Source organism: Pelodiscus sinensis, chromosome 19 (assembly GCF_049634645.1).
Source record: "Pelodiscus sinensis isolate JC-2024 chromosome 19, ASM4963464v1, whole genome shotgun sequence".
Classification (NCBI taxonomy): Eukaryota; Metazoa; Chordata; order Testudines; family Trionychidae; genus Pelodiscus; species Pelodiscus sinensis.
The window spans coordinates 3,510,211-3,535,109 of NC_134729.1; the positions used below are offsets into that span (position 1 = coordinate 3,510,211).

A 24,899-nucleotide genomic window follows, 5' to 3' on the forward strand; every position below is an offset into this window, starting at 1 on the left:
TGCCTTCCCACCAAGACCCCTGCACCCCCAGCCTGCTCCTGCACCCTCCCTCCCCCCAGGGTCTCCCACCTTCACCCAGCTCCTGCACCCTCCCTCCCCCCCAGGGTCTCCCACCCTTACCCAGCTCCTGCACCCTCCCTCCCCCCAGGGTCTCCCACCTTCACCCAGCTCCTGCACCCTCCCTCCCCCCCAGGGTCTCCCACCCTTACCCAGCTCCTGCACCCTCCCCCCCCCCAGGGTCTCCCACCTTCACCCAGCTCCTGCACCCTCCCTCCCCCCAGGGTCTCCCACCTTCACCCAGCTCCTGCACCCTCCCTCCCCCCCAGGGTCTCCCACCTTTACCCAGCTCCTGCACCCTACCTCCCACCCAGACCTCTTCCCCCCCCCCAACCCCTCCCACCCATTTTGTCATCATAGGGGGTTGGCTGGTGGTCACAGAAAGGTTTGTGTTGAGCGGAGTGGGCCGCAGGCCAAAAAGTTTCAGACCCACTGCCTTAGGGAAACCCATCTGCAGTCTTACTCCTCCCTGCTTCTTTCCCTCTGTGGTTGCAAAATTGCTCTCCAAAAGCCATTTCCTCTTGCCATCGACGCACTCTTTCCCCAGCGCGGGCTGATTGGCTCCCAACTCCCCTCGGCTGATTGGCTCCCAACTCCCCTCGGCTGATTGGCTCCCAACTCCCCTCAGCTTCACCTTCAGCCCTCTCCCCTTTCTCATCGGGGGCTGTGGACGGACTGATCGGTGCTCCGAAGGAAGAGCGTTCCAGTCCTTTTGCTGAGCTCGGGCATTCGATGCAAGAGGCCGCTCGAAGCCCGCTCTCCTCTAGGTACGGGATATCTGGCGCACGTCTGCAAACGAAAGCCAGGAGTGGCAGAAAAGCTGGGGGGGGCAAGAGTTGCGGGTTCCAGGGCTGGAGAGCTAAGGGAGACCGAGACGAGCTTGCCAGCTGGATTTGCGCCGCGGTCCTGAGCAGCCGGAGTAACCAAGAGTAATGAAACGAGCAATTCTTTGAAAACTAGGGTGCCGTTTTTTCTTTTCTTTAGTGAAATCGATTTGTCCACAGTGGCAACAAGAAAATGCCGTCAAAAAGCCCAAGTGTCTTGCCTGATGGCCAGGGGAAAGAATTCATTTGACCTTTGTGGGTTTCATGTTGCAAGCCAGCCACGATCAGCTGCCAGCGATGCCCAGAGAGCACGGTGGCTGTTTAATTAGGCGGGAGGTTGTCTTTGGTAATGACTATCGAGTGCTGGGTGCTGGACGAGGAAGGGTTCTGGCCTTTCTGGCTGATTTGGTCTTTGGGGATGTACTTCACCACGGCTGAGATGAGTTTGCTGCGGAAGCTCTTGCTCAGGAAATTGTAGAGGATGGGGTTGGCCACGCAGTGGAGCAGGCTGAAGCAGTCTATGATGTCAAAGAAGAAATAGAGGAAGTTGGCACCACTGCAGCCGAAAATGAAGTGGCTGCCATCGAGGGTCAGCAGAGTCAACACAATGTGATAGGGCAGCCAGCACACCAGGAAGACGACGATGTAGGCGTAGATCAGCAGGCAGTGCTTCCTGCTCTCCGGCTTGGAGCGCCGGAGGTGGCAGGCCGTTAGAATGTTGAAGACAGCGATGATGGAGAAGGGGATGAGGAACCCAAAGATGGTGGTGGCTAAACTGATGGCCAGAGCCCACTCATCATAGGTCTCGAAGGGGGCCAGGAAGATGCACATAGGCTCGAAGGGGTCCACCAGTTGCGTGTAGGCCACCTCCAGGAAGGGGAGGAGGGCGGCGAAGACCCACACGCCACAGCAGAGGAGGCGGCGCACCCGGTGCTGGTGCTGGTGCCAGAAGTGGGATGAGGTGGCCAAGGAGACATAGCGGTCCACGCTGAGGCAGCTCAGGAAGAAGATGCTGCTGTACATGTTGGCGAAGTAGAAGTAGTGGGTGAAACGGCACAGGAAGCTCCCCCAGAGCCAAGTGTAGTCGAGCATGGCCTCCAGCATCCAGACGGGCAGGGAGAGCAGCACCCCTAAGTCGGCGACAGCCATGTTGAGGATGTAGAGGTTGACCAGGTTCTTGCGGCCCCAGGTGTGCCAGTTGACCCAGATGACGAGGAGGTTTTCCACCAGCCCCACCACGAAGATGGCCAGGTAGAGGATGAAGAGCATCACCCGCTTGGTGTTCTCATCCAGATGGGTGTCGCAGGAGGTGAAGGTGTAGTTCAGGTACTGGAGCAGCTGGGTCCAGTTGTGATAGTCCCCAAACTCGTTAAAGGGGTCGGGCGTCTCCGCGGGGACCGTGGTCACCTCGGCCATTCTGGAGGGCGAGCGGCTGGAAAGAAAAGGAAGGGAAAGAAACTGCTGGGGTTTGTCCACAGAGGAACACGTAGGGGCTTGCACATGACACCCCCTACGCGCACACACACAAGCAGACACACACACACACAAGCAGACACACACACACAAGCAGACACGCACACACACACAAGCAGACACACACACACAAGCAGACACAGACACACACACAAGCAGACACAGACACACAAGCAGACAGACACACAAGCAGACACAGACACAAGCAGATACACACACACACACACACAAGCAGACAGACACAGACACACACACAAGCAGACACAGACACAAGCAGACACAGACACACACACAAGCAGATCACCCAACCTCGACTGTTGCCCCGACTTGGTCAAATTGGTGCCTGCTGTAGAGAAGAACAACACACTTGCGATTAGGGTACTGGGCCAGGTCTAAGGGCACCTCGCTTCTGATACAGCTACACTGCACAGCCGCAGCCGGCCCCAGTCAGCAGAACAATGTCCGTGAAGGCTTCTTCCTGCTGGGCAGACCTTGTGCCAGTCAGTCATGGGCAGATGGTCAAAGAAGCGCAGCCAATTCGGTTTAGTTTGCCAAAAAGATCCCGAAGTGACTGTGTCGGGGAACTTTCTTGGGGGAGAAAATGTGGGTCCCTTGAACCCACGGGAGAAAGAACAAGCAGCAATCACTTGTTGCCAAGCGAAAGAAATTCCCATGAGAAATAAAACAGATTTTTTTTGTTTTGTTACCATGAGGGTGATTAACTGTGGGAACAGACTCCCGCAGGATGCGGTCGATTCTGCATCTCCGGAGGCCTTTGAGTCTGGACTACGTGCCCCTCTGGAGATGCACGAGTTACGGGGTTCAAAACAGGCAAAACCTACACAGCAGCTCGGAGGAGATGTTCTCAGGCTGAAACTTGAGCAATCTCTCTAGAACCATCCCTCCGGGGGCACCCCCTATTTAGACACCGAAAGGACCCGCTTTCCAGAGCTGTCCATGTCTCCGTGGCTGCTGCCGGATTCGGAGGGAGACAAAATGTGATGCGAAACCTGTAGCTGGAAATTGGGGGGCAGTTTTCTGACCTTGTGTCTCCCTCTGCCTCACAGACGGTCCCTGCAGTCGAGATGAGCTGATGTACCCCCAGCAGACTCTGCGCACCCCTGCTGAGAACCGCAGCTGTAAGCAATCCCATTCCTGGGACAGCCGCGCTAAGACTGCCTGGGGAGAATCTAGCTTCAAGCAAACAGCGCAGCTTTCATTTCACACACAGTCCACAGGGCAAGAAAGGGGCTCGGAGCCTGGCTGAACAAAACCGGGACAGCTGGAACCCAGAGAGGGCTGAAACTGACCTCCCACCTCGGCTAACTCCGCCAGCAACTTTGCAAAAACGCAGAGGTGAAAATCAGCCGGTGCGCAGCTCCAGCAAGAACTGGCTGAGCTGTGGCAAAAGCCAGCAGGGAGCCATTTAAAGAGCTGGCAGGGACCCAGGTTGTGATAGGACAGGACCTCTAAGAAATTGCAAGTTACTTTCTGTAAGGGAACCTGGACAGTCCTCCCATGACCAGAACATCATCTGCAGTGCTAGGCCTCATCCCAGCCTTGGATCTCTAACAAACCACCTTTGGTCTGATTCAATCATGGGCATGCACACATGCATGCTTGCAAACCGGGCCAAAAAGGGTGGGGGAAAGTCAGGAGTGCTTGCCCAATTATGCACAACTTGTTCAGGACAGCGAGACCAGGCCAAGAAACAACCTGGTCTAGTACATCCCGTTTTCGATAAGAGAAAAATTCCAGAGACAGCCCAAAAAACCCTATTAATTGAGCACTTTTGCCATTTTTTGGCACAGCAAAATGTATCCTAGCTATTGGCATAGTAGGTATCTTACGTAAAATGTACCGTAAAATCGCGAGTATAACGTGCACTTCCCCCCCCGGTTTTTAAGGGTTAAAGCCGGGGTGCGCATTATACATAGGAGGTTATCTGTAAAGTTTTTAACTCACCCTCCCCGCCAGGTTCCCAGACAAGGCACGGCACGTGGACAGCTGGCCAGGGGGCCCCCACGGCAGGCGCAAGCTCAGCCAGGCTTCCGGACAAGGCGAGGAGCGCCCTGGCTCACTGCCTGCCCAGTCTGGGGGCAGACAGCTGGGCGGGGGGAGGGAAGGGCAAGGGGTCCCGCGGCAGGAGCAGCTCCCCGGTGCTAGGCGCGCGTTTCCCGTCGAGCCTGCAGGTGGGAGCGGCCCCTTCCTTCCTATATAGACACCGTAAAATCGCAAGTATAACGGGGGTGCGCATTATAGATAAGAGTTCAGTGTATTCCGGGACTCTGGCGTTTAAAAGGTAGGTGTGCATTATGCATAGGTGCGCATTATACGTGAGATTTTACGGTAGCTGATTGGTAGATGTGACTAGCATGACCAAGCCTCGCTTTGCTATAAATTGGGTTTAATAAGAACAATCAGTGAGGGAATAAGCAGGATTAACTCACAGGTCCTGCTTTCGATATAACAAGAAGGAATGGATCCCTTCGCACCCGCGAGCCCAGTGCCTGGTGTTCCGACGTGTGGGAAACAAAGGAACCACAAAGGGTATGTCTATACTACCACCCTAGTTCAAACTAGGGTGGTTAATGGAGTCATTCGAAGTTGCAAATGAAGCCTGGGATTTAAATATCCCAGGCTTCATTTGCATCTTGCCAGGCGCCGCCATTTCTAAATCCCCCTTAGTGCGGTCTCCGTGCCCGCGGCTACACACGGCACAGAGTAGGTAGTTCGAATTAGGCTTTCTAATTCGAACTACCGGTACACCCCGTTCCACGAGGAGTAATGGTAATTCGAATTAGCCTAATTCGAACTACCTACTCCGTGCCGCGTGTAGCCACAGGCACAGAGTCCGCACTAACGGGGATTTAAAAATGGCAGAGCCCGGCAAGATGCAAATGAAGCCTGGGATATTTAAATCCCGGGCTTCATGTGCAACTTCGAATGACTACATTAACCACCCTACTTCGAACTAGGGTGGTAGTATAGACATACCCTATGTGATCTAGGCTTAATTATTGTATTATAATAATCTTCTATGACTTGCTTTGCATCATATTCATTGCTTTAGATTTTAAACCTTAAATATTTTAAATTGTATAGTAATTGTTTGTAAGGCTTGTAAAACGTAAATAACGATGTTAACTGTTTAAAGCTTGCAATAAATAACACAATGGGTAAGTCTCTCTGGAGTGTTCTGGTTTCCCTTGGATCTAAAAACCAAACCACACAACACTTTCACCCCTTGCAAAAATGAGAAAGAGGCTTTGCCAGCCTCGGATCTGGAACATGTGTCGGCCAGGAGAGGGTCGATCCAAGTCCGCCACAGCCAGCAAACAGCTCCCCATTCGGCCAGTCCCTCGCTACAGCACTGTAGTCGGCTGGAAATCGGCAGTGAATGAACCGGGAGGAGGTCTGTGTGAACCCGACCCTGGCAAGTGTTCCGGATGGTGGGTGCACCTCGCTCTGAATTCGACTCATAGACTTTAAGGTCAGAAGGGACCATTATGATCATCTAGTCTGACCCCCTGCACAGTGCAGGCCACAAAATCTCACCCACCCCTCCTAGAATAATCCTCTCACCTATGTCTCAGATATTGAAGCCTTCAAATACTTTGAAGACCCCAAGATGCAGAGAATCCTCTAGCTGTGACCTGTGCCCCATGCTACAGAGGAAGGCGAAAAACCTCCAGGGCCTCTGCCAATCTACCCTGGAGGAAAATTCCTTCCCGACCCCAAATATGGTGATCAGCTGAACCTTGAGCATGTGGGCAAGATTCACCAGCCAGACACCCAGAAAGTTCTCTGTAGTAACTCCTATCATTTTGCATGGTATTGTTACTACTTGTTCTTCTAAGGGCTCCTTGCCAGGCAAACATGAGCTCCCCCCTCTGAAAACCCAGCGGCATACGCAGAAGACCGATTTCCACTAGTATGAGCCCAACGCTGTAGCCCGTCTCAGCGCTGCTGTCCCAGGAATGGGGTCACTTAACCCAGTGGTTCTCACCAGGGGGGTAGAGCATCTCATCTAGACACTGGCCTCGTTTCACCCCAAGCACATAAAAAGCACCAGCGAAGTCAGTACAGAAGAACATTTCCTACAATGACTGGTTTGTGCTGCGCTGGGTATTCTGCTGTGAAATGTAAGGACAAGATTTCCATGCTGGGGATTTCGTTGTTATGGCAAAAAGGAGAAAAACGGGCTGTTTCTCAGGGTCACCTGTTTTTCGATCTGATTTTGCAAGCACGCTGTGTTTAAGTGAGGTGAAATTTGGGGGTGCGCAAAACAAATCAGACTCCTGAAAAAGGTGCAGGAGTCCGGAATCGTTGAGCGTCATTGGCTTAACGAACTAGGGGCCCGATCTGTAGCTGGTGGAAAATGGTGTAACACCGTTCCTGTTAGCTGCGGCTCTGACCCTGTCTAGCTGGAGCCTGCCCGTGGGTTCCAGAATCTGATCTTTGATTGAGCTTTGAGCCACTGGCGGTGGATTAGTATAAAACATTAAGCCCTGGTCTACACTAGGGAGTTATTTCGAAATAACCCCCCTTAAGTCGAATTTATAAGCAGAGCGTCCGCACGACCAAGCCCGTTATTTCGAAAGAACTGGCAGGTTATTTCGAAGTCTGGGCGCCTGCTTTCCTCGAGGAATAACGCTCATTTCGGAATAGTTATCTCGAAAGCGCAGTCGTGCGGACGCTTCGGTGCCGCTATTTCGAAATAACGATTCCCCAGAGTAATTCAGAGTCATTACTCCCCAGTGCTTCCTGGGGCTCTACGTCTGAGCCGAATTCACGGAGCCTGCCTCGGACTCACTTGAGGCTTCCCCATAGCATGGACAGGCGACTTCGATTTTATGTCGGGAGTTGTTAAATCGATTTCCGTTATTTCAAAATCGTTTCCTAGTGTAGAAGCACCCTAAGATTGTTAATGATGCTCAAGACCCCCACTATATCCCTGGGTCCAAAGCAACCGGTGTGCCTTTCCGCTCCCCCTTTTGTGGCTCCAAATGGGCCCCCCAAATCTCACCCCATGGATCTTCTTTGCTGCTCCCTTTCCCACAGGGATCACCCTCAGGGCCACGCGTGGTCATTGCCCACGGGCAAGGGAGGACCTTCACCTCCACTACGACCAGAACCGCCAACTAATTAAGAGGAATGGCCAACCACTTGGTTGCAGGCTGCAGAAGCAACCATCAATGCAGCCGGAGGAGGAGAGGCTCGGCTGATTTTGCCAGAATGTTTGGAGAAAGGAAAAGAAGGAGATTTGCGAGGGATGGTGGAAATCGAGTCCCAACCGCTTGATGGGCAGCCAGCGGTTGCTACTGAGAAGCCCAGCAGGATACGCTGGAGGAGGAGAGAGACAGACAGGTGGAGAATGACAGGGCCGTGCTCACCTGCAGCGAACGGTGGATGGCAAGCCCAGGTGGAGGGCGAAGAAGCAGCTGTTACCCCGATGCCTCCAGCTCCGTGGCTCCGGCAGCTCTGAGCTGGAGGGACGGTCGGTCTGGGAATGAGCAGAGGGTGGGCTCATTGGCTTCTTCCACCCCCCACTCCCCACCCTCCCACTCCTCGTCCCTGCAGGAAACGCACATCAGCGCCTGATATCCTGAAAACGCAGCGCAAGGCCACTTTCAGCACGATTTCCAGTCCCTGGGCTCTAGCTCAGCTTGAAGGAAGATGGGCTTGGCTTCCCTGGGGGGGGCGGGGAGGAAGATTTGGGGGGCAGGCAGGGCATGAAAGCAGAGTAGGCCAGCAGGAACAGCCAGCCAGCGAAAAGGATCCCTGTGGCTGCAGTCTGTGATCATTCATTTTCTTTGCCATACAGCACCTCAGAAATCCACTAGGTCCCTCCACCAGCTTTTACCCAGCTTGGCTATTGCACCCCGCCCCCCGATTATTACTCGGGTCACGGCAGGGCTCTCACATTTCCAGGCAGAGAGGAAAGCTGCCCTTCCTGGGTTAATCTATCACCGGGAATCGAGACCGGACGAAGGCAGAGATGCGATGGACTCTTGCCTGCCGCCCCTCCGGTGGTGGGAGGCTGCAGACCCTCAGTTTCCCTTTTTTAAAAATACTTTCTAGCCCTCCGGATTGCCACGAAAATCGCAGCAGAGAGCGTAACCCGAGTGTGCTGAAAGCCTGAGCCAGTACCGCTGAGAGGCGGTATCTCTGGGGCAGGGGCATTCTTTCTAAGACCCACTTCTCTGGGGCACAGATCGGGGGTGCGGAGGCTACATCTGGGGAGGGAGTAGAGGCCCTGTGCCTCTCTGTATGGCAGAGCCTACAGCAATGGGAGGATATGGCGCCCTTTTGTTTCCTTGGCTCTAACTCTCTCTGGGGATGTCTATTCGTTCATCACACTAACAGTGAATCCCCTGAGTACATTCACTAATTTATCCCCAAGCTGCCCACAGGAGGAGGGGATGTGTTACCCCCACCTTGTGTAGGGAGGGCAGGCACGGCTACGAATTGGCATGTAACTGGGAATGAGACAGCTACCAAGGGGCAAAGTTACCGACAGGGTCCCTTCCTTCCAAAGTCTCTCTGAAAGTGTTACCGATCTGTGGCTTTTCGTGAGTATCCACAGAGCCCTTACAGCTCAACAGCTTCCTCCACCAGTCCAATGCAGCCTCTTCTGGTGCGCAGCGCAGCCAATGCCCCGGGCCCGTTTAGGACAGGAAGTGGAGAATAAGCTACCCCGTGGAAACTTGGCAGGACTGTTCGTGGAGCCAACTGGAGGCCCCCCGTCTCCGGGCCTCCGTCTTGCAAATTATAATCCTACACATTTGGCTGTTTTTCAGGTCCGGCCGTCTCCAGGTGGCCAAGCACCGGGCAAGAGGAGGTGAGCAGGAATGGACGTGGCAGGGAGGTAGGTTCCCATTCTATGTGCGATCGGCTCATCTATCAGCCAGGCCTGAGTCCTCCAGCAAAACGCCCTCCTGCCCACGACCCAGCTGGTGCGCAAGAGGTGTTTGCGCTGCAGTTTTGAAGGGGAAGGGGGCTCTGGCACCGGGCCAGCAAGTGGCGGCAGGGGCCGGGGGGTGGGCTCGGAGGGAACATTGTGCCCGGAGTGGTGAGCCTGCAAACAATTCCTGGAAATGGCTTTCTCAAGGGCAGAGAAGACAATTGTGATGCACAATCAGCAGGGAAGGAAGGCCCAGCTGGAACAAGGAAATGCAATGGCCCCAGGCCGTCAGACCTCTAGCAAAACAAACCTTAGAAAGCAGATACCCCAGGACTCTGCCCCGGGGTGGCAAACTGGTTGCCTTTGTGCTCTTAGCAAACGCAATGGGGGCGCATGTTCCGTCAGCCGGGCATGGGTCACCAACCTAGCAGCTCAGAGAGAAGCGGTAGACCTGCTAGCTCTTGGTTTTCATAAGACTTTTGATGCTCAGCGAGTGTTGAGTGATCGCTGCCCTGCAGGGAGGTTGTAGCGGGGAGTGGGGGGGCGCCTCCTGGTCTTATTTTCATTCGTGACTTGGGAATGTCGGGGGAGAGAGCGCACAGCTGCAGTTTGCCGCAGGGAGGGGTTGCATGCACTTTGGCGGACGGGAGGAAAATCCCAAAGGCCCTCGCTTTTTCAGACGCCCTTGGAGCGTTTGTCTGAAATCAACGAGGTGGAATTCAGTCAAGAGCGGTGCACAATTCTGTGCGTAGGGACTAGCTGGCTAAGTGGCAGGGCAGGTGAGCCTCAGCAATCCAGATTTCCTTGGTCCGGCAACACCCCTGGTCCGGCATCATCCGTGACTCCATTGGGTGCTCTGCGGCTGGACTAAGGAAAAACCAGCAGAGGAGTGTTGCTGGACTAAGGAAAAACGCAGCAATTGCAGCCAGACACAGACTGGGGGGGAAGCGGAGCCCTAGGGAGCTGGCAACGGGGAGCAGAGAGGCTGGCAAATTCCCTGGTCCGGGGCCCGTCAGGTCTCGAGAGTGCCAGACCACAGAGGTGCAATCTGCCCTGCTGAAAAGGATCTGGGGGTTCGAGTGGATCACGAATGCAAGCCGGCGGTGGACTGCGGCTGTGAAAGAGGCTGGGAACGTTGTGGGGTGTATTAGCAGCAGCGTCACCCCTAAGACACCAAAGAGAATTGTCCCTCGGGCTGGTGAGACTTTAGCTGGCGGATTGGGTCCAGAGGGGGGCCACAAAGACGGTGAAAGAAAACCCGACGTGGTCAGTCTAGTGGAAAGACTGAAGGAGGGAGGTGATAAGGCTTTAGGGCTGTGGTAAAGTCGTTCAGGGCTGTATAAAGAAGGGAGGGTATCGGCAGCAGGGAAGCTCTGGGTGAGACATTAGGAAAAACCTTCTAACTCCTCAGCTCGTTAAGCCTTGGACTCGTCTTCCAAGAGAGGCTGTGAACTCCCCAGTCTCGAGGGGGGCAGGTTAAGCACGGGCGGGACAAACAGTGGTCAGAACTGGTCTAGGATTACTGGGACCGCTCAAGGTCCCTTCCAGCCCGACATGTCTGAGACGCTGTCCCGGGCTACAGTCTATCACGGATCTGATAGTGCTACATGGAAAGTGGTTCCAGTCCTTTGGCTGAGGGTTTGACACCCCTTTATTAGGGTCTGTGCCCTCCCTGTCAGGCCGGGAAGCATTTCTCTAGCCGTGTGACAAATCAGGAAACTGAGGCAGGGAGCGATGACTCAGCAAATCGATGGGAGAGCCAGGGAAGGAACCCCGGTATCTTGATTCTCAGCATCTCTTGCTCTGGCCACAAAGCCACGTTCCCGGCGTGTCCCAACCTACTAGGGGCACCCTGCATCCTGCAGAATCCGGCCCGGGTGGTTAAAACTCTCCCTCCGAGGTGCAGGGCTTTTATGGAGTTGGGAGCCCCACTTCCAGGCTAGGGGGAGCCTCCAGGGGCCAGGCGGCCCCATTGCTGCAGCCTCTCTCACACCCGGGTCAATTGATTCAGGCTCCCCCCATGGGGTCTCCTAGCCTGGGGTCCCGGGGTTGGGTGCTACCCCCCCCCGGCCAGAATGGTCTGACCCAAGCCAGCTGTGGGTCTTTTGGTGCAGCAGAACAGTGCCCTGGCCGGACTGAACTCCCTGGGTCCCTACCCCTGCCGCGCGGATGGAGCGCCCCTCCTTCGGCCGTGAGGACACCGGCCTTTCCGGGGCACACGGGCCTCACCGGGGTCCCCTGCCTCTTTGAGCAGGCACTGGAGGAGAGCAGGTCATGCGGCGCCGCGGGTCCCCATTCCACAGCCGGCGAAAACCTGCTGGACTCGTCCGCCGGCTCTGATGTGTCCAGCAGGGAAATCGGTGGCTTGGAGCCAGGGCATGGAGCCATCTGGAACACCCGCGGCGGATGTACTTCTAACCTGCGCCTGTCTCTTGGCCTGCCACGCGCCGTACGTCCCCCGGGTGCGCTGCTCATCAGCACACACAGCGGAGCTACCCACCTGGCCTGGCGCCGGCGGCACGTCCCACGCAGGTACTGCTGCCACTGCCACGGGCGTACGGACGCATGCAGCCCCTAGCGCTTCGTTCTCACACGCCGTGGGCACCGGAAACGGGGCTAGAGCGTCCCTGGAAGTCCCTACGACGCTAGGAGTCCATAGAATCCCAGGGCTGGCAGAGACCTCAGGAGCCAAGTCCAGCCCCCTGCCCAAAGCAGGACCAACCCAACTCAATCCACCCAGCCAGGGCTTTGTCCAGCTGGGACTTAGAAACTTTTAGGGATGGTGATTCCACCCCCTCCCTAGGGAATCCAGCCCAGGGCTTCCCCACCCTCCTAGGGCAATAGTTTTTCCTAATATCCAACCTAGACCTCCCCCACTGCAATTTGAGCCCATTGCTCCTCATTCTGTCACCTGCCACCCCTGAGAACAGCCTCTCTCCAGCCTCTTTGGAACCCCCTTCAGGTAATTGAAGGCTGCTCTCAGTCTCACTCTTCTCTCCTGTAGACCAAACAAACCCAAATCTCTCAGCCTCTCCTCATAGGTCATGTGCCCTCCACTGGATTCTCTCCAATGCACCCACATCCTTTCTTCAAGGGGGAGCCCAGAATTAGATGCAGTACTCTAGGTGTGGCCTCCCCAGTGCTGAATAAAGTGAGTCTTGCCCACATGCTCAGGGTTCAGCTGATCACCATATTTGGGGTCGGGAAGGAATTTTCCTCCAGGGTAGATTGGCAGAGGCCCTGGAGGTTTTTCGCCTTCCTCTGTAGCATGGGGCACAGATCACAGCTAGAGGATTCTCTGAATCTTGGGACTTTCAAAGTATTTGAAGGCTTCAATATCTGAGATATAGGTGAGAGGATTATTCCAGGAGTGGGTGGGTGAGATTCTGTGGCCTGCACTGTGCAGGGGGTCAGACTAGATGATCATAATGGTCTATGAGTCTATGGCTGTGTCTACACTGGCAAGTTATTCTGGAAAATCAGCCGCTTTTCCGGAAAAACTTGCCAGCTGTCTACAATGGCCGCTTGAATTTCCAGAAAAGCACTGACGATCTAATGTAAAATCATCAGTGCTTTTCCGGAAAAACTATGCTGCTCCCGTTCGGGCAAAAGTCTTTTTCCGGAAAACTGTTCCGGAAAAGGGCCACTGTAGACAGCACAGTAGTCTTTTCCGGAAAAAAGCCCCGATCGCGAAAATGACGATCGGGGCTTTTTTGCGGAAAAGCGCGTCTAGATTGGCCACGGACGCTTTTCCACAAAAAGTGCTTTTCCGGAAAAGCGTCCTGCCAATCTAGACACGCTTTTCCAAAAATGCTTTTAACGGAAAATTTTTCTGTTAAAAGCATTTCCGGAAAATCATAGAATCATAGAATAATAGGACTGGAAGGGACCTCAAGAGGTCATCGAGTCCAGCCCCCCGCCCTCAAGGCAGGACCAAGCTCCGTCTACACCATCCCTGACAGATGTCTATCTAACCTGTTCTTAAATATCTCCAGAGAGGGAGATTCCACCACCTCCCTTGGCAATTTATTCCAATATTTGACCACCCTGACAGTTAGGAATTTTTTCCTAATGTCCAATCTAAACCTCCCCTGCTGCACTTTAAGCCCATTACTCCTTGTCCTGTCCTCAGAAACCAAGAGGAACAAATTTTCTCCTTCATGCCAGTGTAGACGTAGCCTATGAGTCTATGAGTCTAAAGGGGAATAATCACTTCTCTAGATCTGCTGGCAATGCTCCTCCTAATGCCCCCCAATATGCCGTTAGCCTTCTTGGCTACAAGGGCGCCCTGTTGACTCTCATCCAGCTTCTCATCCACTGGAATCCCCAGGGCCTTCCCTGCCGAACTGCTGCTTGGCCAGTCGGTCCCCAGCCTGTAACGATACTTGGGATTCTTCCGTCCCAAGTGTAGGATTCTGCACTGGTCCTTGTTGAACCTCGTCAGATTGCTTTGACCCAGTCTGTGGCCCCAATCCCTACTCTCCAGCATATCACCCTCTCCCCCTAGCTTAGTGTCAGGCCATAACCGTCTGCAAGACCTTTTGCTGATGTGCATGTCCCGCTTGGCTCCGCAGCTACGGATGGGTTCTTGATGCCCGCACCCCATGCACCCCCCCCCCCCGCATGACGTGGTTTATACCCCTCCACCTCTCCTGCTTCTGCCACACACGTGCCAGTAACGTGCCGGGAACACCTATTAACCCTTTACAGACCGGGCCTCTGTGTAATCCTGGGTCCCCCCCGAAGCCTTCACCCTCCAGTTTTTGACCCAGCGTCCGCTGCATGCCTGGCAAAGAGGAGAGTGGTTCGTATTTCCAGCGGGGAGGGGGAGAGAGACAGGGACACGGGTGACGATGGCGCAAGAAACGGCTTTTCCTGCGTGTCGGGCGGCGCCTTTCCCGATCCCGTGAGAAGCGCCGTGGCAGGCGGGGTCCGCCCGCGAGGGGCTCAGCGGTGGCCCTAGGGACCCCTCCCCCTCTCCAGGGGGGTCTCTGTTTCGAGGAGATAAATGGGACAGGCCGTTTCCTCCCCGGTGGGCGTCTCGGCGCTCCTGCCGGATCATGGGTTATACAAACGGCCTCCTGGAATGCGACAGGGAAAAGCTGATAAGGGGGACTCCTGGGGGGGGGGGGAGGCTCCTTTTCCTCCTGCCTGTCAGCACTTTGGCTCTGAGTGAAATACAGCCCCCCCCCCTCCCGTCGCGCCGACCTCCCTGCTCAGCACAGACTCGGCCTGGCCTTGGCCCTGCAAGCAGTTTGCTCATCCCAAGGCCACCCGAGAGCCCTAGCGGCCAGTCTGCACACGGGACAGAGCCAGGTCCCTGGAGGGCATTTCAACCCGTCTTCAACCGTAAGCGGCACTTGCCCGTTTTCCAGGGCGTCTCCTGGCCTTGCGTGCGGGGGAGGGCGTCTGCATGGAAGCCTGCCGGGGGGGGGGGGTGGGAAGCGCGGCCGGCCAGCCACTAATTGTGTCTCTCTCCCTTCGGCAGCAGCCTGCGTCTCTCTGCCTTGCAGCCCTGGTGGGTGACCATCCTGAATGCCAAGAGTGAGTCGGGCGATAGTGATGGTTTTGATGTCGCGCCGGTGGGTGCGGGGGGATGCGCGCACCGCGAATGGGAACGCGGCCTGCTGGCTTTCACAGTCCCCCCCGGGCAGCCTCGCCAGGCCCCTCCTCCGCTGGCATAGCTCGGCATCGGCGGAGCTGCCCTGCTTTACTTTTGACACCAGGATTCCGGAGTGGGCAGGGAAAGGAGCAGAGACCAGCGTTCCCCGTCAGCGGAGTGCTTGGCTGGCCACCCGGCAGAGACTCCAATGCCGCCCAGCTGATTAGCAGCATGTCTTTCTGTTGGTGGTGCACATCGGTGCAAGAGACAAAATTTATTCCGCGCACAGGTGGGCTAGATTAGAGGGAACGGTGACAGAGACGACAGCTTTCCCCTTCTCCTTCGGTGTCTCTCAGCCATGTGGGCAGGGGAGATTTCGAGCTGAGCAAATTAACTGGTGGACGAAACAGGGAGACGAGGGCTGCTGCGGTATCGGGGTCTCATTAAGAGCCTTCTCTGATAGAGGTGGAAGGACGGTGGTGAGCGAGGACCCAGCCTGGCCGCTCGGACACCTGGGTTCTGTTCCCAGCTCTTTGGGGCAAGTTATTTGCTTTGTCGGCAGTGCCGCTGTCCCCGTTCTTGGGGAGCGGGGCATCCGAGCGAGCGACGGCTCGTGCGCTCCGAGAGGAAGGGCGGTGCAATGGTTAGAACACTAGCCTAGGAGTCCGGGGACTCCCGGCGGGACCTGGGGCAAGTCTCCTGCCCTGCCTCGGAGTGGGGCGTGAGGAGAACAACGTTGGGGTGCTCGGATAGGACCTGCAATAGGCGGGAGCGCCAGGTTTTTGGGGGAGGATCTGATTTTGTGAAAGCCCAGGTCTTGAAGCACCCCCGGCTCCCATTTATCTGTGCCCCCCCCCCCCCCCCCAGCAGGGTCTGGCTTCCCCATCCAGGCTGTATCCGAGTTGGGTCCCTTCAGGTGAGACTTGCCCAAAGGCTTCTTCATGTGGCTTCTTCATGTCCCCTCCCCCCGCCCCTCCACAGGAGGCCTGGCTTCCCAGGGCACGGAGCATGGCGTGCCCCCCATCTGAATGTGGACGTGCCCTCAGGGGATCGGGCTCTCGCCCAGCGGCTCAGCCCTGCCTCCATCACGTGCCAGGGGCCTCCCCGTGCGGGAACAGACGTGCCCCGTCCGTAGCCCTGCAGATCCCAGCACCCTCCAGCGCATCCTGACCATCGGGGCTCACCCTCTCTGCCCCCTGCATCCTCCTCCTAACATCCTCCGGGGCAGCCCGTGGCCAGAGGCGCCTGGCCTGCCGCACCTCAGTTTCCTCTGGGGTGCATGGCGCTTCCTGGCCCCGTCGGCGGCCGCTGTGGATTCTGCCCACTGTGCACTAATGATCTTCCTTCTATTGTCTTCCTCGGCATCTCTAGATCCCCGCCACTCAGCAGGGACCCCCAGGCCAGGGACAGGCTGGGCTGCAGCCTCTAGGGGGATTCCTGGAAAGTGCTGACTGGAGGGAGGGGGGGAGCCGGGCTCCATGCAGGACTCTCGCTCCAGGTCTTGACACCCTCCAGCTTTCCTCCTGTCTCCAGGCAGGGCTCACAGCCTCAGGGGACAGCAAGATGAGCCCTGCCCCAGCTCAGCAGAACCCGCCCCCTCTCCCAGCTGAATCTAAGCAGAGCCAGGAGAGGCATTTCCAGCTGACAGGGGTCTGAAGAGCTTCAAAAGCAAAGTGCAGCCAAAACTCTGGTCCGGGGTCAGAACCAATGTTCCCTCTAATTGTTTTCCATCCATGTGCGGAATACAATTTGTTCTGTGCACCCAGGCATGTGAGGATGTGCACCACCAGCAGCAACACGTGCTGCCAGCTGTGGACACTCTGCCAGTCAGCTGGAGAGGCCGCCCACTCAGGGAACAGTGGTCAGATCCCCCTACTGAACTGCTCACTGGCTCCTCCCGCCCCCCAGCGAGTGGGAATCATCCGCTAGCTGGCTCCGAGCCCGGTCCCGATGTGCCAGCTTGGCTCCACTTTGCCTCGATTTTCCCTCTGCACGATGGGGTCTGTTATTCCCCATTGAAAGTGTCAATTCTCCCGGGCTGGGACTGTCTTTTAGCACATACCTGTGCTCGTCCTAGCATGCAGGGCCTCCAGGGGCCGCTGCGATGCACAAGTATCCGAGGGGTCGCCGTGTTCGTCTGAATTTGCAAAAGCGGCGAGGAGTCCTGTGGCGCCTTAGAGACTAACCGAAGTGTTGGAGCATGAGCTTTCGTGGGCAAAGACCCACTTTGTCAGATGCATGGAGTGGAAATTCCAGAGGCAGGTATAAATATGCAGGCCAGGATCAGGCTTGAGACGTGGATCTGATCAGGGAGGATGAAGCCCACTTCTAGTAGCTGATCTGGGGGGGGGTGAATTCCAAGAGAGGAGAAGCTGCTTTTGTAGTGAGCGAGCCATTCACAGCCTTTGTTTGATCCTGAGCTGAGTGTGTCAAACTTGAAGATGAACTGTAGCTCAGCAGTTTCTCTTGGAAGTCTGGTCCTGAAGTTTTTTGGCTGCAGGATGGCTCCCTTTAGATCTGCAATTGTGTGTCCAAGGATGCACAGAATCAGTGTAATCCTGTGGTCACCAACCAGTCAATCGGGATCTACTGGTCGATCTCGGAGCCTCTGACAGGTGACCCTGACAGGTTTGGCCAAGAGGCTGTCAAGGGGCAGCTCTTCACCTGCCCATCCTCCCACTGCTGTGCATCCTCTGCCCTTTGCCTTGGTGGTGCTGCGTGCTATGCAGGGCAGGAAAGGGGATGGAGGAGGCACTGATGTCGAGGTGCCCCTCTCCCACCCTGTATCCTATCTCCACAGAACGGAGGGTAGGGGCACCACAGGGCTTGAGATAGAGTTTGTGGGCTGCTTTGGGGAGTGGGCCAGAGCCAGCGCAGGGGTGAGCCTGCCTTAGCCCCCCTGCACCACCACCCGTGAGCCACCTGAGGGAAGCAGTGTCCAGCTGGAGCTAGCTCTGAACCCTGCCCCAGTTGTGAACCCCCTCCTGCACCCCACGTCCCCACCCCAGCCCTGAGCCCCTGGACCCAAACTCCCTTACAGAGCTTGAACCCTGAGCCCCCTCCTGCACCCCAAGTCCCCACCCCAGCCCTGAGCCCCTGGCCCCAAACTCTCTTACAGAGCCTGTACCCTGAGCCCCCTCCTGCACCCCACGTCCCAGCCCCAGCCCTGAGCCCCTGGCCCCAAACTCCCCTACAGAGCCTGTACCCTGAGCCCCCTCCTGCACCCCAAGTCCCAGCCGCAGCCCTGAGCCCCTGGCCCCAAACTCCCTTACAGAGCTTGTACCCTGAGCCCCCTCCTGCACCCCAAGTCCCCACCCCAGCCCTGAGCCCCTGGCCCCAAACTCCCTTACAGAGCTTGTACCCTGAGCCCCCTCCTGCACCCCAAGTCCCCACCCCAGCCCTGAGCCCCTGGCCCCAAACTCCCCTACAGAGCTTGTACCCTGAGCCCCCTCCTGCACCCCACGTCCCCACCCCAGCCCTGAGCCCCTGGCCCCAAACTCTCTTACAGAGCCTGTACCCTGAGCCCCCTCCTGCACCCCACGTCCCAGCCCCAGCCCTGAGCCCCTGGCCCCAAACTCCCCTACAGAGCCTGTACCCTGAGCCCCCTCCTGCACCCCAAGTCCCCACCCCAGCCCTGAGCCCCTGGCCCCAAACTCCCTTACAGAGCTTGTACCCTGAGCCCCCTCCTGCACCCCACGTCCCCACCCCAGCCCTGAGCCCCTGGCCCCAAACTCCCTTACAGAGCTTGTACCCTGAGCCCCCTCCTGCACCCCAAGTCCCCACCCCAGCCCTGAGCCCCTGGCCCCAAACTCCCTTACAGAGCTTGTACCCTGAGCCCCCTCCTGCACCCCAAGTCCCCACCCCAGCCCTGAGCCCCTGGCCCCAAACTCCCCTACAGAGCCTGTACCCTGAGCCCCCTCCTGCACCCCAAGTCCCAGCCGCAGCCCTGAGCCCCTGGCCCCAAACTCCCTTACAGAGCTTGTACCCTGAGCCCCCTCCTGCACCCCAAGTCCCCACCCCAGCCCTGAGCCCCTGGCCCCAAACTCCCTTACAGAGCTTGTACCCTGAGCCCCCTCCTGCACCCCACGTCCCCACCCCAGCCCTGAGCCCCTGGCCCCAAACTCCCTTACAGAGCTTGTACCCTGAGCCCCCTCCTGCACCCCAAGTCCCCACCCCAGCCCTGAGCCCCTGGCCCCAAACTCCCTTACAGAGCTTGTACCCTGAGCCCCCTCCTGCACCCCAAGTCCCCACCCCAGCCCTGAGCCCCTGGCCCCAAACTCCCCTACAGAGCCTGTACCCTGAGCCCCCTCCTGCACCCCAAGTCCCCACCCCAGCCCTGAGCCCCTGGACCCAAACTCCCTTACAGAGCTTGTACCCTGAGCCCCCTCCTGCACCCCACGTCCCAGCCCCAGCCCTGAGCCCCTGGCCCCAAACTCCCTTACAGAGCTTGTACCCTGAGCCCCCTCCTGCACCCCAAGTCCCCACCCCAGCCCTGAGCCCCTGGCCCCAAACTCCCTTACAGAGCTTGTACCCTGAGCCCCCTCCTGCACCCCAAGTCCCAGCCGCAGCCCTGAGCCCCTGGCCCCAAACTCCCTTACAGAGCCTGTACCCTGAGCCCCCTCCTGCATCCCACATCCCAGCCCCAGCCCTGAGCCCCTGGCCCCAAACTCCCTTACAGAGCTTGTACCCTGAACCCCCTCCTGCACCCCAAGTCCCAGCCCCAGCCCTGAGCTCCTGGCCCCAAACTCCCCTACAGAGCCTGTACCCTGAGCCCCCTCCTGCACCCCAAGTCCCTGCCCCAGGCTCAGCTCTGAGCCCCCCTCACACTCCACATCCCTTAGCCCAGGGGTCTCCAACATTTTTAAGCCCAAAATCACTTTTTGAATTAAAGTGCAATCCAGGAGCTACCCCAAACCCAAATCCCCTGGCCCCGCCTCCTTCGGTCCTCTTCTCCGAGGCCCCGCCCCTGCTCACTCCGTCCTCCCTCCCGTTCACCGGGGAGGGGCACAGGCTCTGGTCTTGGGCTAAGGGATTTGGAGTGTGAGAGGGGCTCTGAGCTGAGCTGAGCCGGGGGCAGCAGGGGGTTCAGGGCCTGGGCTCTGTAAGTTTAGATCCAGGGGGCTCAGGGCTGGGGCAGAGGCTGGGGGTGCAGGAGGGGGGTTATGACTGGGGCAGGGGTTTGGGATGCTGACTCCATCTGGACACTGCTTCGGGGGGGGGGGGGGTGCAATGGGGCCAAGGCAGGGTCACCCTGCCCTGCCCTGCCCTGCCCCTCCACCACTCTCAAAAGCAACCAGCAAACTCCATCCCAAGTTCTGTTGACCCCTCTCCATTCTGTGGAGCTAGAATCCAGAGTGGGAGGGGGGCACCCTGACAGCAGCGCCTCCTCTTTTCCCTTCCCTGCTCTGCACAGCAAGCAGGAGGCTCCTGGCAGGAGGGGGGGAGTAGCTCCAAAGCAGAGGGCAGGAGAGGCACAGCTGTGGGTGGCGGGGCATCTGTTGTGTTGCGCTTGATAGCTGCTTGGCCAAGACTGTTAGGTTCACCTATCAGAGGCTCCAAGATCTACCAGTAGATCCCGATCGACTGGTTGGTGACCACTGACCAGAGCCTGCATCCCGACCTTCCGCCCCTGCCTGGAGTGAGCAGGGGCGGGGCCTCGGTGAAAAGGCCTGAAGGAGGCGGGGCCAGGGAGGTAGATCCTGGATTGCATTTACATTCAAGAAGTGATCTTGTGCTTTAAAAGGCTGGCGACCACTGGTGTAATCTCTCATGGCCCGGGTTGCACGTTCGCCCTCTGGCTTAGCAGAACTAAGAGGCAGATCCGGTCGCCACCCAAATCGCGGCAGGCAGCCGGCATCCCTTCTCTGCCATTTAATCCGGGAGGAATGTGCCTGCAGGCGTTAGGGACGTGGGCATTGCTATAGTGGATCGGAACCGTGTCCACCTAACCCAGGATCCCAACTCCATCAGAAGCCAGGACCATCTGGTGTAGAGGCTGCTACAGGATAACCTCCCCCTTACACAGGTTTCCTCCTGACCTCTATACCGAGCGCTCAGTCCGTGCCCTGGAGCATCAGGGTGTATTGCCCAAAGTGCGGCTTCTTTTTATATTGACTGTTCTAACACCTGCGAGTCTTGTCACCCATCCAGGCGCCTGGGTACTTTGCTGAGCCCTGCTCAGCTCTCTGCCTGAGTGAGGTGTTCAGAGAAGGGCAGCAATTCCGAGGAAGGGGTGGGAACAGCCTAGCGAGGAAGAGAGGTTGAAAAGGCTGGGACCAGTCCGCGTGGGTAAGGGGGTCACAATCGGGGTGTGGAGAAAGTGAACATGGCAGTCACCCAATGGAATGAACAGGCAGCTGGTTTAAAGGGAAGGCAACTTTGCCGGGGGGTGTTGTGAAGGTGAAAAGTGTAACTGTGTTAAAAAACGAAGGCACCACAGGGTGTGTCTACACTAGCTCGTTAGTTCGAGCTAGGTAGGCAAATGAGGGCAACCGGAGTTGCAAATGAAGCCCGGGATTTAAATATCCCGGGCTTCATTTGCATGTTCCTGGGCGCTGCCATTTTTAAATCCCCCTTAGTCCGAACTCCGTGCCCGCGGCTACACGCGGCATGGATAGGTAGTTCGAATTAGAGATCCTAATTCCGAAACGCCCCCGGCTCCGAGTGGAATGAGGTTTGTAGGGACGTCGGAGTAGCGCGCCTGTTCTGTTTTGAAATAACAGGCTTGCTCCAAAGACGCGGAATAGTTATTCCGGGATCCCGAAATAGCTCCCCAGGGTAGACATAGTCTGAGTACCCAGGCAGGTAACATGTTCCCCGGCAGGTCCCCCCAAAATAGCAGCAAAATTTGTTGAGCCAAAAAAAAAAAAAGGAACTGAGCGGGACAGCAAAACTTGATGGGGGGGGCTGAATCGCCCTGCGCCCCCCCTGGAATTTCTTCATGACCCCCCAGGAGGGCACGCCCCCCAGTTTGGGAACCCATGTTGTAAACAGTGATTAGGTAAATTAAAGTGCCCCCCACAGGTTTCTGTATGTTCCCTTTATGTATATTTGATTTGCATCCATTGATTCTCTCCCTTAATAACTGTTACGGGTGTCCCCCCGCCCCCACTCTGCCCCAGGTCCCGCCTCTTCCCACCCATTCCCACCCTTCCTTCCCCTCCTGCCCCCCTCCCCTGCCCCTTCCTCCAAGTCCCTTTCCCCGAGCATCACGGACCAGGGGCCGGCACTGGCAGCAAGGGCTTGGGCCCCCTCTGCATTCACCGCGGGCGGGAAATGGAGCAACCCGACCCCAGCCAGCTCAGTGTGTGGGACCAAGGAAAAGGCCCCCTACTAATCCCATGCATCCCCTTGCTCCCTCCCCCAAGCGCAGGCCCTGGAATGGTTGCCCCGCACCGTCTTATGGCCAGGACGGCTCTGCCCGAGAGCCCCATCCCTGGACTGAGACCCCGTTGTGCTAGGCGCTGTACAAACCCAGAACACAACTATCGTCCCCACTCACCCAGCTCCTCTCTCTCAGCCCTTGGTGTCCGTCTCCTGTCGGAGGGAGCCGCCCCGCCTTGCCTCTGGAGAGGGGGTTTTCCAGAGGCTGGGCTGATGGAGGAGCCCGCGGCCACAGCTGCGTCCGGGGTCTCCAGAACTGCCCAGCCGGGGAGCAGTGACGGGCAGGTAAGGAGTTTGCTTTGCTGCAGCTTTTTCCAGGCCGTTCAGAGGCAGGTGTGACGGCGCGTCGGGGTCCCCCTGATCCTGCAGCCCCGTAGCGGCGAGAACAGGCTCCGCCAGCCAGTCGAATGGAGGGTTTATTGCTCCTCCGGGATACAGCCCAGTACAGACGTGATGCGGTTACAGAATTCAGGGCCAGGATGCCTCAGCCCCCTTGGGTTAGGGGTCTATCGCCCCACCCTCACCTAAGCTGTTTCCTTCATGTTTTCCAGCCAGCAACTGCCCAGCTCCCAGACTCTGCCCCCAAACCAGGTGTCCGTCTCCGCCTCCCTCCCCTTCTCTCTCCCCCTGGGAAGAGCCTTGTTATCGGGTCAGGCTGGGCCTAGGCGTCCAGGCCAATCCAGAGGTGGGTGAGTCGGAGGGAATCACACATCACAGCACAGGGGAACCCCGGGTACCTCACAGCGGGTCCCTCCCGTTGGAAAAGGCGAGTAAACCCGATCCAAGCCGAAGCAATCCCACGAGGCGGCGTCTTGTTTCCGGGAGGGGTCTGTGATCTGCCTCTCGCTCTGCGGGCCTCCCCTGAATACTCCCCCAGCCCCCCCCCACCTGGAGCGAACCCCACTGCTGAGATCCCCCTCCTGCGCCTCTGAGGCGCCGTCTATGCTCCGGCTTTTGCTGCGAGAGCCTATGCAAACGAAGCGCGGATTAGCATATCGCCGCACTTCATTTGCATAATTTCTCCAAGCCACTTTTGTGCGACCCCCCCGTTTTGCACAAGAGCCTAGAGGCATAAGGATAAAGTCCACGCTGCTTGTTTTTGCGCCAGAACCCCTTGCGGAAAAAGGGCTTGGCTAAAGGATGCAAATGAAGCGCTGCGATATGCTAATCCGTGCTTCGTTTGCATACGCGCGCGCGGCAGAAGCCGCAGTGTAGATGAAACCTGAGAAGGGGAGGGACCCAGGTCTCTCACTTCCCTCCGCTTGGGCCCAAGGCTTCTCCGAATCCAGGACAGGCGTGTGCTCTGCCTGCTCCCCCTCCACCAGCGTCGGGGCTTTCCGCAGTGCGGGTCTGGGAGCAGCCCCGGGCGTCGCTGGTCTGCGGCACCCCACGGAATGCAGTCTCTACCGCCCAGCGGAGCCACGCAGGTCCAGTTGAAGGGGGTTGGGGATGCCGGAGTCTGTGCACAATTGCAGTGACACCAGGTCTGCGTGAGGGGTCGGCTCCGTCCTGAACGGGAGACCTGACCCCAACCTCAAACCTGCGTCAGCACCCTGGGGCTCCTGCCACCCCGGCTGTGCCGGGGGCACCGTGGACTGACAGGCGCTGCGATTTCTGTGGCACGCACCCTGCCGCACGGCAAGGTGATGGCTGACAGGATCGGGACATGCAACCGCCGCTGTGCCAATCCCCTGGGCAGCGGGCAAGGTGAGCCAAGGCAGCCTGGAAAGTGAGCGCCATCGGGTGGCAGGCTACACGCCAGTTTTGTCCTGGTATCCCGGGCCAGGACGGTGAATGTTTCCCGCATGGTTATACTTGGCATGGAAGCAGACATACCCTGACAAAGGTGTCTTGTATCAGGTTGGTTGAGTCTAATGTTCCCTGTAAGCAGAGCGCTTGGGCAGACGCCCAGGAGAGATTCGAACGCCACCTGGCTGATTGGCAGAGCACCCACAGTGCCCACAGTCGGCAGCAGGTGTTCCTGTGGGTGGTGCACATCCACCCAGGCCTCGGTGCACAGAACAAAATGTATTCTGCACATACAGGGGAACAAAATAGAGAGACCTTTGAGTCTCCTTCAGGAAGAGTATTAGCACCTTTCTGCCCAGAGAGCTGCTCCGCCTGGAGGAGGATGCCCCCTTTTAACTGCATTGGGAGGAGAATTCAAATGGCACAATTTTGGGTGTGGCCAAAACCCTGTTGATTCTGTGGTATGTTTTATGCAGCAGTCGGACTGTGCCAGCCAGCTGTGCTGGACAGCCCCGCTGCATGGTGCGGTGTGTTCCTGGGAGACAGCGCCACCTCCTGGGAGCCTGGGAGCACTGCGGTGAGGTGTCCCCAAATCCCATAGCAAGCAGGGAGTCTCACAGCGCGTCACGCAGTCTCCTAGAACTGGAAGGGACCTTGAGAGACATCGAGTCCAGTCCCCTGCCCTCACGGCAGGACCAAGCATCGTCTACACCAGGGGTTCCCAAACTTTTCAGCGTCACGCCCCCTTTTTGATTGTTGAGAAACCCTCAGTCTCTGCCCCCTCCCCAAAAATAGCAGCGAAGCTTGTTGAGCAAAAAAAAAAGGAACTGACCGTGGCTGAAAAACAAAAATAGCAGCAAAACTTGGGGGGGGGGAAGGGATTGGTGAGGGGAGGGTGGGTCGC

General features: G+C 57.5%; 2 protein-coding genes across 15 annotated transcripts in view; one reads left to right on the plus strand and one right to left on the minus strand.

The window, feature by feature from the left end:
* Window positions 1–379: 379 nt before the first annotated feature.
* On the minus strand, window positions 380–9,819 carry ACKR5 (atypical chemokine receptor 5). Of its 6 annotated transcripts, none has more exons than XM_075901832.1 (3): window positions 9,686–9,819; window positions 7,751–7,860; window positions 381–2,313 (listed from the first exon to the last, which is right to left on the minus strand). In XM_075901832.1, exon 3 carries the CDS (start codon window positions 2,295–2,297, stop codon window positions 1,203–1,205), a length of 1,095 nt encoding a protein of 364 aa, XP_075757947.1. In that variant the 5' UTR covers window positions 2,298–2,313; window positions 7,751–7,860; window positions 9,686–9,819; the 3' UTR covers window positions 381–1,202. The 6 variants fall into 6 exon arrangements, with proteins under 6 accessions (XP_006130879.2, XP_075757949.1, XP_075757950.1 ...); XM_075901831.1 differs by lacking the exon at window positions 9,686–9,819 and adding an exon at window positions 8,914–9,236; XM_075901833.1 differs by lacking the exon at window positions 9,686–9,819 and adding an exon at window positions 8,953–8,971.
* A 231-nt stretch (window positions 9,820–10,050) lies between these two features.
* The window catches only part of LOC102453846 (retinol dehydrogenase 16), a 30,599-nt gene continuing 15,750 nt past the window's right edge, over window positions 10,051–24,899 (plus strand). For 5 of the 9 annotated variants that reach the window (XR_012896616.1, XR_012896613.1, XR_012896614.1 and 2 more), the window contains exons 1-3: window positions 10,051–11,793; window positions 14,750–14,805; window positions 22,383–22,531. Coding sequence is in view for 2 of the 9 variants with exons in the window: in XM_075901839.1 (XP_075757954.1) it covers window positions 11,282–11,793; window positions 14,750–14,805; window positions 22,383–22,531 (717 nt within the window). In the remaining 7 variants the exon portion in view is untranslated. The remainder of the gene's footprint in view (window positions 11,794–14,749; window positions 14,806–22,382; window positions 22,532–24,899) is intronic. The other 4 variants (XR_012896617.1, XR_012896618.1, XR_012896619.1 and 1 more) reach the window with 1 other exon arrangement.